At 36.4% G+C, this 12,648-nt stretch overlaps 1 protein-coding gene across 2 annotated transcripts; it reads left to right on the top strand.

Moving 5' to 3' along the window:
- The first annotated feature begins 5,678 nt into the window (after positions 1 to 5,678).
- On the top strand, positions 5,679 to 11,302 carry star2 (steroidogenic acute regulatory protein 2). Of its 2 annotated transcripts, XM_079476790.1 has the most exons (9): positions 5,679 to 5,824; positions 7,412 to 7,479; positions 7,925 to 7,999; positions 8,072 to 8,191; positions 9,143 to 9,273; positions 9,356 to 9,511; positions 10,546 to 10,730; positions 10,801 to 10,894; positions 10,987 to 11,289. In XM_079476790.1, exons 3-9 carry the CDS (start codon positions 7,936 to 7,938, stop codon positions 11,098 to 11,100), a joined length of 864 nt encoding a protein of 287 aa, XP_079332916.1. In that variant the 5' UTR covers positions 5,679 to 5,824; positions 7,412 to 7,479; positions 7,925 to 7,935; the 3' UTR covers positions 11,101 to 11,289. The 2 variants fall into 2 exon arrangements, with proteins under 2 accessions (XP_079332916.1, XP_079332917.1); XM_079476791.1 differs by lacking the exon at positions 7,412 to 7,479 and having other exon boundaries at positions 5,682 to 5,824; positions 10,987 to 11,302.
- Positions 11,303 to 12,648: the final 1,346 nt, after the last annotated feature.

Here is a 12,648-nt window from a genome sequence, read left to right as displayed (position 1 = left end):
CGTTACAAACATCACCATTTCAACTGGAAAACCGACTAAAATACATTCTGTTTCAAGTTCAAATGCCAAAACTTGTCAGAAAGAAGTTTTGGAACCATCAGATGTGTTCTGTGTTGACAGAGAAAGAGATGGTACAGGGTTTACTCCATCAGGCCATGACAAACTCCATCGCTCAATCCCATCACCTGTTCCTCACCTCACCTGTCAGTCAACATCAAAGACAAACCAGGTGAGCAGATACTCAACATCATCTCCACAGAGACATATTTCAGATGTTTAATATCTGTGTTTGTGTTCAGTTTGAATCCGGCCGAGACGTCACAGGACAAACCCGGTGAGTGTGCTTCTGTTTTCAGATTTATAGCTTCACTTCATGTAAATGTGATGCTCCTTCATCTGTAAACTATGAGTCAAATAAAAATATATGAAATAATTGACAATGCATAGAAAAAAAATAATTGAACACTAATCAAAAAGTTTTCTTTTGTAAAAATACATGTAGTATAGTTTAGTATTTACTGTAGTATTATGTAGTATGTTTAAGTAATTACTACAATTTGTTTTTTACTACAATTACTACAAAGTTGAATTGTGGTAAATTCTGTAGTATAATTCTGCAGAACTAACTAGATACTCCTAGTAGTATTGCCTTAAAATGTACAGCATTCCTTATTAAATACTGTAGTATTCTTTAGTGTGTACTATAGCAAAATGTAGGAAATTGTAATATACTATAGTCTAGGCCCGTGGGCACCTGAGAGCCTGCATGAACTCTGTAAGGTGCCCGCTAAACACAGGGCTCACCAATAATGCTCAAGACAGTTGATTAGAGAATCTGTGATTATACCGATCAGCCAAGTGCTACATCGTCATGAAAGGTTATTATTGGCAAGTATTATAAACTTTAATATCTGAAAGAAAACTGAATTTGGTTCTGTGAGCATAAAAATAAGGCATCACATGTTTAAAGTTTGAATGTATGTTATCAACAAGTAGCGAGTAGTGAGATATTTTGGTAGCCCTCGCTTACAAAAAGGTTGGAGACCCCTGGTCTAGGCTATTACTTCACTTATAATTTAAATAAAATAAATGAATGGATAATAATTATTATTCTTTAAGGTTATTGTATACACTTCACTACAGTTAAATAATTTACAACAGTAAAATAATTGACTGCTATTAATAAAGTAAATTATTGAGTAAATTATTCTTTAAACCAAATTTTGGTACACTTAAGTGTATACTACAGTAAAAACTTTATTACTATTAATAAAACAAATTATTAAGTAAATTATTCTTTAAAATAGGTTATTTTATACTTAATGTATACTACAGTAAAAATGTTTTACTATTAATAAAGTAAATTATTCAGTAAATTATTCTTTAAACTACATTATGGTACACTTAAGTGCATACTACAGTAAAAAATGTATTAGTATTAATAAATCAAATTATGAAGTAAATTACTCTTTAAAGTAGGTTATTATACACTTAAGTGTATACTACAGTAAAAAAATATTTCTTTCAATAAAGTTAATTAATAAGTAAATTATTCTTTAAAATAGGTTATTGTATGCTTACTGTAGGAGTATACTACAGTAAAAAATATTTCTTTCAATTAAGTTAATTTAATAAGTAAAATATTGTTTAAAGTAGATTATTGTATACTTACTATAAGTGAATACTACAGTAAAGATGTATTACTGGAATCAAGTAAACAGATAGGTCAATTAATAACGAGAATACAGTATAGTATATAATACAGTACAGTACATACTAATGTAATGCATGTAGTTTCTCATCTGTTCAGCACTAAAGTGTGTGAAATATGAACAATATAAATATTTCATGAAACAGCATCACCATGGAAACATTACTATCTAACCAGTTAAATCTGACCTCAGTTCATTAGCCTAAATAAACGTTGGGATGATAGATGATATTCTGGAAATGATTTCTTATACACCTCAACACAACTTTCCTGTAATGAACGAGGGATCTGAGAGCTTTATTTGTGGTTACTATAGAAACACAAGACCCGTGTCTGTTAAAGGCCCTTATTAGTGATCATGAATTCAGAACGCACCACGTGTGCCTGGTCTCATTGTATTAAATGTAATCATCTGTGCTACCTGTGAAGTGACTTTTCTCTTTGGTTGGCATTGGCTTTATTAATGTTTATTGACCATTACAAAGACCAGTGTACTGTAGGGAAGGAACATGAAATGCTTGATAATATGATGTAAAAGCAGTGTTTTGTTTTTCACTGTGTTGTAGAGCGCATCGGCGAGGCAGAAGTGCTGACGCTCCACCCACAGGACATATAACCCTGATGACGTCATTAAATATGAAAATGTATTCACCTTTATGTCAATTTAAACCTGTGTGAGTTCTTTTTTCTTCAGAACACAAAATAAGTTATTTTGAAGAATGTTGATTATCAAACAACACTAAACCATATTGACTTCCATCGTTTGAACACAAAACCACTCAGACTTCTGTTGTGTTCCACTGAAAAAAACATCTCACATAATGAGGATAAATGATGACTGAATTTTATTTTTGTGTGAACCATCCATTTATATTACATCGTGATTGATGGTGTTTTATCATGATCATACAATTAAATGTAGTTTAATGTTCAGTTTTTATTTCTGACAAATAAAGCACATAAACAAAACTTTATTACTCATCTCCTATAAGTGACACGTTTGATGTGCTATGAACAAATATGGAACAAATACACAGGAGGTGAAGCCACCGGAAGCGATAGCGCCGCCATCTTGGTATGCCCAACTGATAGAGCGCGCCATTGACTTAATCAAAATGAGGATCTATAATAACCTTTTTTTCATCTTATTAGGCACGATACGTTTTTATTTCACATGTGTGTTTAAATTAATTGTTACTTCTGATGTTTTTTCCAATGTTTATGTTTATTTTGGACAGAATAGCGAGGTTAAGAAAGGTGAGTGTGTATTGCACACTGTTGTAAAAGCACATGTGTAAATGTTTAGAAAATAAAGCTTCGTGACTTTATACATATACAGCCTGTATTCATCTGTATTTAGATTTCAGAATAAGCACATTTGTCATATGTTGAAGTGTCGTCTCAGTCCGCCGTACCGTACACTACTGTAATGAAAAGCACCATAACTCAATCTATATCTAATAAAAACGGGAAAATTACCAACCATTTACATGCTTAAGACATTTGTGTTGTAAAATTGTACTGTGAGACTTTAGATATAAAAACGGGGACTGGTCAGTGAGTGCTTATCATGAATATGTGATAAATCCCTATTGAGTTAATAAAACGTTTGGGCACACCAACATGGCAGCGCGGTTGCTTCAGTGTAATGACGTCACGAGCAATCCACTCATTATATAGATCAGTGATTAGAAACCATTGTAATTTGGATTAACTGGATAATCCCATTAGGATAACCGCGTGTCGTGTCGCACACGGCGAAGACATGTTGTCAGTCTCAGATCATTTGTGAGCATCTGTTGTTTTTCTGTTTCTAAACCTCCATACCTGTAACCATGGTGATGGATTCAAGCGTCATGCATTGCATGCTGTTGCTGTTTCTAGACATAAGAAAATATTATTTGGAGCAGATTGACTTTTTGCTGAACGCACGATTTCACGGTTGATAGAGAAATGAGAATGGTACTCACATTATAAATGGAAGCCTGTCGCTTTCAACCTTTTCCATTTCTTTCTAAGAGCTGTCGCTTAATGTATAATTATCACATGACCCTCTGTAACGATGTGATATCACATCAGTGTCATATTCTTTCATACACGGAATGACATATACTTCACACGGCATCTCTAGAGATAGAGTCCGTCACATCCCACATCAAACTTGTGAATTACTGTAGCATTCACTGTAAACTGCGGCATTTGGTAATACTCGTATAAAGTAATGTAACTTTAAGTTTTCTGTAGTATTGACTTGTGAACTGACTCTAGATGACGAAGAGTGTGATGAGACAGATGACGAAGAGTGTGATGAGACAGATGATGAAGAGTGAGGTGAGACAGATGATGAAGAGTGTGATGAGACAGATGATGTAGAGTGTGGTGAGACAGATGATGAAGAGTGTGGTGAGACAGATGATGATGAGTGTGGTGAGACAGATGATGTAGAGTGTGGTGAGACAGATGATGAAGAGTGTGATGAGACAGATGATGAAGAGTGTGATGATACAGATGATGTAGAGTGAGGTGAGACAGATGATGAAGAGTGTGATGAGACAGATGATGAAGAGTGTGATGAGACAGATGATGAAGAGTGTGGTGAGACAGATGATGAAGAGTGTGGTGAGACAGATGATGTAGAGTGTGGTGAGACAGATGATGTAGAGTGTGATGAGACAGATGATGAAGAGTGTGATGAGACAGATGATGAAGAGTGTGATGAGACAGATGATGTAGAGTGTGGTGAGACAGATGATGAAGAGTGTGGTGAGACAGATGATGATGAGTGTGGTGAGACAGATGATGTAGAGTGTGGTGAGACAGATGATGAAGAGTGTGATGAGACAGATGATGTAGAGTGAGGTGAGACAGATGATGAAGAGTGTGGTGAGACAGATGATGAAGAGTGTGGTGAGACAGATGATGTAGAGTGTGGTGAGACAGATGATGTAGAGTGTGGTGAGACAGATGATGAAGAGTGTGATGAGACAGATGATGAAGAGTGTGATGATACAGATGATGTAGAGTGTGATGAGACAGATGATGAAGAGTGTGATGAGACAGATGATGAAGAGTGTGATGAGACAGATGATGAAGAGTGTGGTGAGACAGATGATGAAGAGTGTGGTGAGACAGATGATGTAGAGTGTGGTGAGACAGATGATGTAGAGTGTGATGAGACAGATGATGAAGAGTGTGATGAGACAGATGATGAAGAGTGTGATGAGACAGATGATGTAGAGTGTGGTGAGACAGATGATGAAGAGTGTGGTGAGACAGATGATGATGAGTGTGGTGAGACAGATGATGTAGAGTGTGGTGAGACAGATGATGAAGAGTGTGATGAGACAGATGATGTAGAGTGAGGTGAGACAGATGATGAAGAGTGTGGTGAGACAGATGATGAAGAGTGTGGTGAGACAGATGATGTAGAGTGTGGTGAGACAGATGATGAAGAGTGTGGTGAGACAGATGATGTAGAGTGTGATGAGACAGATGATGAAGAGTGTGGTGAGACAGATGATGTAGAGTGTGGTGAGACAGGTCTGTGAAACCAGGCCAATGTGAAATGAGAATGGAATCCATATCTTTTCTTGAATGCAGATTCTTGCTTTTATTGGTCCTGATTCATTGATGCGGGTGATTCCACAGACAAAATGTCATTTTTGTCCATTTTAAGGCTGTAGTGCAGAATTCAGCTCAATGTTCAGATGAAAGTGTAGCAAACAATTGATTTTAGAGTCTTAGTGTTTGGATATGAGGATGAAATACACACAAAGCAGACGTAGAATTGATTGTGATAACCATTCATGTTTAAATGAAGGACACATTCTGTATTATTGATCAGATGACACGTCACATGTTAATGTGTTTGTAACGGGTTGAAATGTTATCACAGGTCACAGGGGACAGCTGCGGGCGCTTAATCTTTAATGAAATGATTTATTATTGTTATTCTTAAGCACCGTGTGTGGAGTGTGCTCCTGGAATCACTTGACACGGCACATGTGAAGTATCTCGCTAATCATCAGATGAAGATGAATCCGATGTGGAATGAGCAGTGTTGAGATATTCATAGACACGAGAGGATCTGAAGAGAAACTGATTCATGCTTGGGTGCGTTAGTTTGTGTGTGCACCTATGTGTTTGTGTAGGTGTGTGTGTACATGGGTGCATGTGTTTGTTTGTGCATGTGTGCATGTGCGTGGGTGGATGCGTGTGTTTGTGTGTAAGTGTGTGCATGTGTGTGTATGTATGTGTCTGTTTGTGTGTGTGTGTGTGCCTGTGTGTGCATGAGTTTGAACCTGTGTTTGTGTTTATGTGTGCGTGTGTGCATGTGCGTGCATGTGTTTGTGAGTTTGTGCCTGTGTGTGGATGCATGTGTTTGCGTTTGTATGTGTGCGTTTGCGTGTGTGTGCATGCGTGCGTGTGTTTGTGTGCATGCATGTGTGTTTGTATATGAGAGTTTGAGCATGTGGTCAGTAGGTGAAGTTCAGTTTTAGCGTCATTCACCCTCACACAAGGACACCTGTTCAACACTCACTGATAACACAGAATCAAGCCTGTATCATCTCTCTCTCTCTCTCTGTCTCTCTCTCTCTGTCTGTCTCTCTGTGTCTCTCTCTGTGTCTCTGTCTCTCTCTCTCTCTCTCTCTCTCTCTGTCTCTCTCTCTCTGTCTCTCTCTCTCTGTCTGTCTCTCTGTGTCTCTCTCTGTGTCTCTGTCTCTCTCTCTCTCTCTGTCTATAGATGATGCTGTAAGTGGGCAAGTGACTCACGTGTGTGCATGTTTGTGTTTGTGTGTTGAATCAAATTCTGATATTCTGAAGTAGAGAGAGATGTGAACACATTTCTGGACTCCATCAGAGGTTCTGCTACATCACAGGTTTCTCGTTCAAAGATTTGTTGGAGCTCTCAGTTGCGTTTCATTTGAGTCTCAGATGTTTTTTCTGAAGTTTAATGTAAGAAATAAAAACAGAATCAAGTGAGAGTGTAAAAGTTGAGACACATGAAGAGTCTGGAGGTGTAAATGAACGTAGATCATGCAGACTTTATGAATGCAGTCATTGATGTGATGAATTATTGGTGAATAAGGCATTAGGGCATTAGCAGGTGAAATCGAAAAGTTTTTCATACAGCAAAAATAAAAACATTGAAAAGTTCATCATGCCATGAAAAAAGCACATTTACATTTAGTCACTAAGTAGAAGCTTTTATCCAAAGCGACTTATAAATGAGGTGAACAATGGAAGCACATTTAGTCACACAGAACCCTTTGCTAAGCTTTAGATGCTCATCGGGTGTTATTTAATGTTTGCTCTTCACAGAAAGATTTACTGACATCATTTCATCTTCTTCAAGTCAACGGAAATAACACATAGTGTGAAACATGTGAGTGCAGAAAAACATTATTTCGTGTTATTTGTGGGATATCATGTTGTTCATTATGACAGTTGAATGATGGGATGTGGCATTCAGAGACAATATCTCTGAAAATCCCTCGGAGCAAAACAATTTTTCTCTTGATCTTGAGGCCAAATACACAAAATATCTTAGGATAAAAGTGTCTGTCAAATGAATAACAAAATATCTTAGGATAAAAGTGTCTGACAAATGAATAAATGTAAATGTGTCATGTCTTCATTTGTCATTCTACTCCTGTTCGTCTTGTTTGGTTTTGAACATTTGTCTTAAACATTACACAGGTTCAGGATTCTCATCAGATGAGGTCGTGTGGAGGAAGGTTTCTATCAGGGTCAGTGTTTAACAGAAGGTGATGGTCAGTGTTCGGATCTGCAGATGTTACGCTTGACTTTAAACTTTTGTCGCCAGTATGTCTCTCTCTCTCTTTCTCAGATTAGATCCACATGTAGAATAGTATGTGTACAATGACGCATCGATGACAGTTTTGCTTAAACAGCTCCCTATGGGTCTCCAAAAATACACAAAATGTACAAAACGTAATATATAAATGAACATCATAATTTACATTTCCAAAACCAGATTCACAATGCACATCATCCTCCGTATAAAACACATTCCTGAAATATTTTCCTATCACTTCAAACTCTCCAAACTTCTTTATCCTCTTCAGATGTGACCTTGAAGTCAAAGCTTAGCTGAATCCTATCTTGTTAATGAAGCTGTTATCAGCGTTGTGTCCTTCAGCGGTCTCTATAAAACCCGTGTGTCGGCCTTCTTCTCTCCGCCCGTCTCAGAAGCACACATCATGCTGCCGGCTGTGGTGAAGCTCTGCTGTGGCATCTCGTATCCTCATGTACGGAGCATGACGGGTAAGCAGATGACATGACGTCGCGTGAACATGAGGAGCATGTGTGATTTATCATGTGTTGTTTTTTCGGCAGGACTGCGGCGTGCGGCTGTGGCAGCGTTAGGACAGGAGCTCTCTCACCTGCAGAGCGAGGGTCACATCACCGGTCCTGTATGGAGCTCCATGAGACGGTCCTGGAGTCAGAAGTTTAACAGTGAGTGTGTGTGACTCCACATTTAAACCTCCATGGTTAAAAAAACATGGCTTTCGTAGGATTTAATATTTCATTTATGTTAATAATAATTGTATTATTTTATTCTATATTTTATTCTATATTATTACACGGCTCGGTTGAATGCTTGATTCTGATTGGCCATTTGCAACTTTTGCTGGTTCGTTGCTAAATATAAATGTCTTTTAATAACACACATGACATTATATATACAAATGATTCAACCAAATTGCCTGTTCGTGACGTTTGAGAATCTGTTAACATATTTAAATTGAATTGCTTTCATTATCCTCATTTATTATATTACAAATTTTATATATTTTTTGTATACTTCTATATACACATTTACTACATCTACATTAACAATATTTTACTTTTTTATGTCTACATTTACATTATGATTTAAATCAAACTTTAACAAATCCCATTTATGAAATTTAATAGAATTTAATAGAGAAAATAGAAAAAATAAATATTGTTAGAAAAATGTTTATCTTTGTTTGAGGTTACAACTATATTTTTTGTTGGTTTTCTTTGAAAATGGCTTCCAAAGACTCCAAACATACTGTAGGTTATCATGAGAGCAATAATCAATATTGTTAATATCAGTTTTTGACAGTTCCAGTATATTGACATACCCCTGGAAAAATGAAATTACGTTACCTGGTTAGTTCAACTTTAAAATACTAATTATTAGATCGATCGCAAGCAAATTTGTTACCTCAACTAATATTTATTAGGTTTACCTTATTATTAAGTTGAATTACGTCAAAAACTTTATCACAAAAAACTTTATGACGAATTTACATATTTAAGTTGAAACAACAAAGTTTAGTATGAAGTCATGAAGTCAAGTCCATAATGTGATTGTATTGTTACATGACACAGAGGTGTGAAAACATCTGTTTATTGAGACCGTCATGTTTGAGACAGACCCTGTGGAATCACAGAGCACCGCCGTGGGACACAAGGACGTGTTTTACCTGAGACAAGGGGAAGAAGCTCTGAACGAAGCTCTGAAGATCGTGGAGTCTACAGACGGATGGACACTGGAGCTGGCTGAGGTTATCATCATATTTAAAAGCTCTTCACTACAGTCAGCCAGACACACTTTACTAAATGAAAAATGTGTTTTTTCTCCGGAAGAATGGAGACGTGATCTACAGTAAAGTACTCAAGGGTAACCAGAAAGTGTTTCGTCTGGAGGCCGAGCTGGACGCGTCTCCGGAGGAACTCTATGAGATTCTCTTCTTGAGAGTGGAGGAGATGCATCTCTGGAACACAAGCATCACATCCATCAGAGTAAGACACGCATCACTAGTTTAACACATCAACATACCGTATGAAAGTTAAGGTCTCACTGTAAACCCTGGAGAAAATAAAACTGATCTCACATAACTTTTGTCTTTTCATTAAAGAATTGAAGTTTGTGTTCACGTAATATAAAGTATGTCTGTGTAATGTGAATATTAGTTTTATAAACACATACACATCAAAGTTATTTTAAACTACTTAAATTACAATTTTGAAAATGTTTCTGTTCATTGTTGTCAAATAAAATAACCTACAAATATTGGAAAACTTTAACTAAATAAAAAATGTAATCGATGCCTCAAAAATAATCTGAATTAAGTTTAAAGTGCTAAAATTATAATAATAAACAAAACCTAAAATAAAACTAAATTAACATAAATCAAAAAATAAAAGCTCATTTAAAATATGAATAAAACTAAAGTCAAAACTATAATAACTATGATACACAAGCATGCATACTGTATATTTAAGAAACATATAGTTTATTTATCATTTTAATGATTGGTAAATATAAATAGATGCATCTAAATATTTCCTAAACATATATACACGTTTGTATGCGTGTTTCTAAACACAAAATTAATATGCACATGGAAACACAAACTCTTATTCTGGATGAGATTAATTGCAATGAATCGTTTTTATATTGATACATTATTTTATAATATACATCTAAATACACACATACACCTGTATTAACATTAGTTTAGCTGTTTTTGTTTAAAACAAAGTTTATTTGACTTCACATTTATTTGACTTTTCAGTACTTTACGTAGTTAGTTTATGTTTTGTTAATTTGGACGTTGCCAGTTGATCTTTTATATATCAATGACATTAATTAGACATGGACTTGTTGACCAGGTGAACAGGGCAGATTTCTCTGTATTGATAAATAGTCCAGTTTGAGATGTGAAGTGTGAACATGTTTATGAGACCTTCATCTAAACAGCATCTGACATTTCATGTCATCCAGACCAGCTGCTGTGTTCATGTTATTAACATCAGATTTTTTCATCTGGCAGGTCCTGAAGCAGGTGGGGAGGAACACCATGGTTACACATGAAGTGTCGGCTGAAACAGCAGGAAATCTCATTGGCCAGCGAGACTTCTTGAGCGTCAGACATTCGTCCAGAAGCGGCTCGCGTGTTTATTTGGGCGGAGCTGCGACGCACTTCGAGTCTCTGCCTCCTCAGCCGGGGTTTGTCAGGTAAACTTAATGATGAATGTTGTTTGTTTGTTGTCACGTTCCAGTCTGTGATGATGATGTGTGTTTGCAGGGCTGAAGACGGACCCACCTGTATAATCCTGCACCCGCTCCAGCATCACCCCGGGAAGAGCCGCTTCATCTGGCTGCTCAACATGGATGTCAAGGTACCAGACACAATCCTCCACATCCTGATCTCAGATCAGCAGTGTGTCTATGGGCCGTGAACGGTCAATTTCTCTCTTTTGTCTGATGTCAGGGGTGGCTGCCCAAGTCTCTGGTGAACAAAGCTCTTCCACGAGCTCAGCTGGACTTCACCAAACATCTGCGACACCACCTGACTGCGCAGACGCAGGAGAAGAGCAGGACGTGAGAGACGGGATGCTGAAGACTTCACTGCCCCGGCTGACAGAATGAAATAGGAACAAAGACTCACAACATACACCTCGAAATGACTTTATAAAAAACTCGAATGATATCAAGCAACCAATAAAATAACTACTGATGAAATCATCTGATCGTCAACGACGATACAAAATAAAAATATCTGTGACCTGGCGTGAAATGATGTGTGATGTATTTCAGAGTGAACAACTGCTCTATAAGAGTATATACTTCAAGTTCATTTCATGAAGTGTACTCGAGAAATGTTAAGCAGTATTGTGCTCTATGAAAAAGAAATACACTCAAATGTGTTTGAATACGGTTAGGTATACTGCAAATCCCTTTATGAACTTCATAAAAGTATGCTGCGATTTTACTTTTTGTATACTAAATTGGTTCTCTTTAAATTGAAACAACACATTTTTTATACACATATTATTAATATTAAGAAAAGGGCATTGCCTACAAATAACACTGAAATCAAGCAATTATCATTTTATACCAGAAAATCAACTTAAAATGCGCAGTTCAAATGCCGACTTCAATTTTGAGGTAAAAATCAATTGAATTTAAATGATAGTTTGTATTTAAACATTAAGCATTTTGTAAAATAAACAGAACAGATAATGATCAAACCAAATCTCGTCAAACCAATTTCAACTTCAAGTTGGTTTCAAATAAGTTGAATTCATTTGATTTGTGAAGTTTGATTTAAACCTCTATTTTATTTGAAAAGTTGAGAATAAGTTGAATATGTTTTTACAGGTGCAGCAAATATTAATAGCAGTGATGTCTGATGTTCTGTATCAGAAGTCTTGAGATGTAAAAGTTGTTTATTGTTAAAGTTGATATTTTAAAAACCACTGAAGAATCATTCACACCAAATGTAAAGTAAACAGAATAAATTTGTTTTGTTTATTCTATTAAAAAACATTGATGGCTCCGTTGCACAGACGTGTACCAGCGGCACGTACAAGATCATTTGAATGGATAAGAATAATAGCGTGACACAGCATGTGTTCTCTCAGACTTCATTTCATATCCTCGAAAGGGCCGGCGACACGTCCGACAGCTGACATGACACTTCTCTATAGCACACAAGGGATTCTTGTTTCTCTGACAATCTTCAGAATGACCTTTAGAGATAAAGAGATGAAGTGTCATCAGAAGAGAAGCGCTCTATATCATCTACTGGAAGATTTAAGACATGGATCAAATCCAAAATATAACACCGGTTCAACATATCAATGTCCCATTTTGAGAAGTTTGTTTTGTGATGACAGTAACGTTTTTATTAGATCACAAGTCACCTTTGGATCTGCTTTACAAAATGGTGATTGTGTTTATGGCAGGAAAATAAAGTTGAATTAATATTTTTATTACAACCATGAAACGTGAAATCGAGGACTGAAAAACACTTTTCAAGCATTTGTTTGAAACACGACAACAAGGAAAAGCGAAGAAACTCCATCACTTTAAACCAAAGGAATGAAATGATTTCAAACTCACCATCATTGTGTATTACAAATATATATGT

Source organism: Barbatula barbatula, assembly GCF_947034865.1.
Source record: "Barbatula barbatula genome assembly, chromosome: 16".
Lineage (NCBI taxonomy): Eukaryota > Metazoa > Chordata > Actinopteri > Cypriniformes > Nemacheilidae > Barbatula > Barbatula barbatula.
Note: the sequence above shows the minus strand (reverse complement) of the source record. Positions and strands in the feature narration are given on the sequence as shown.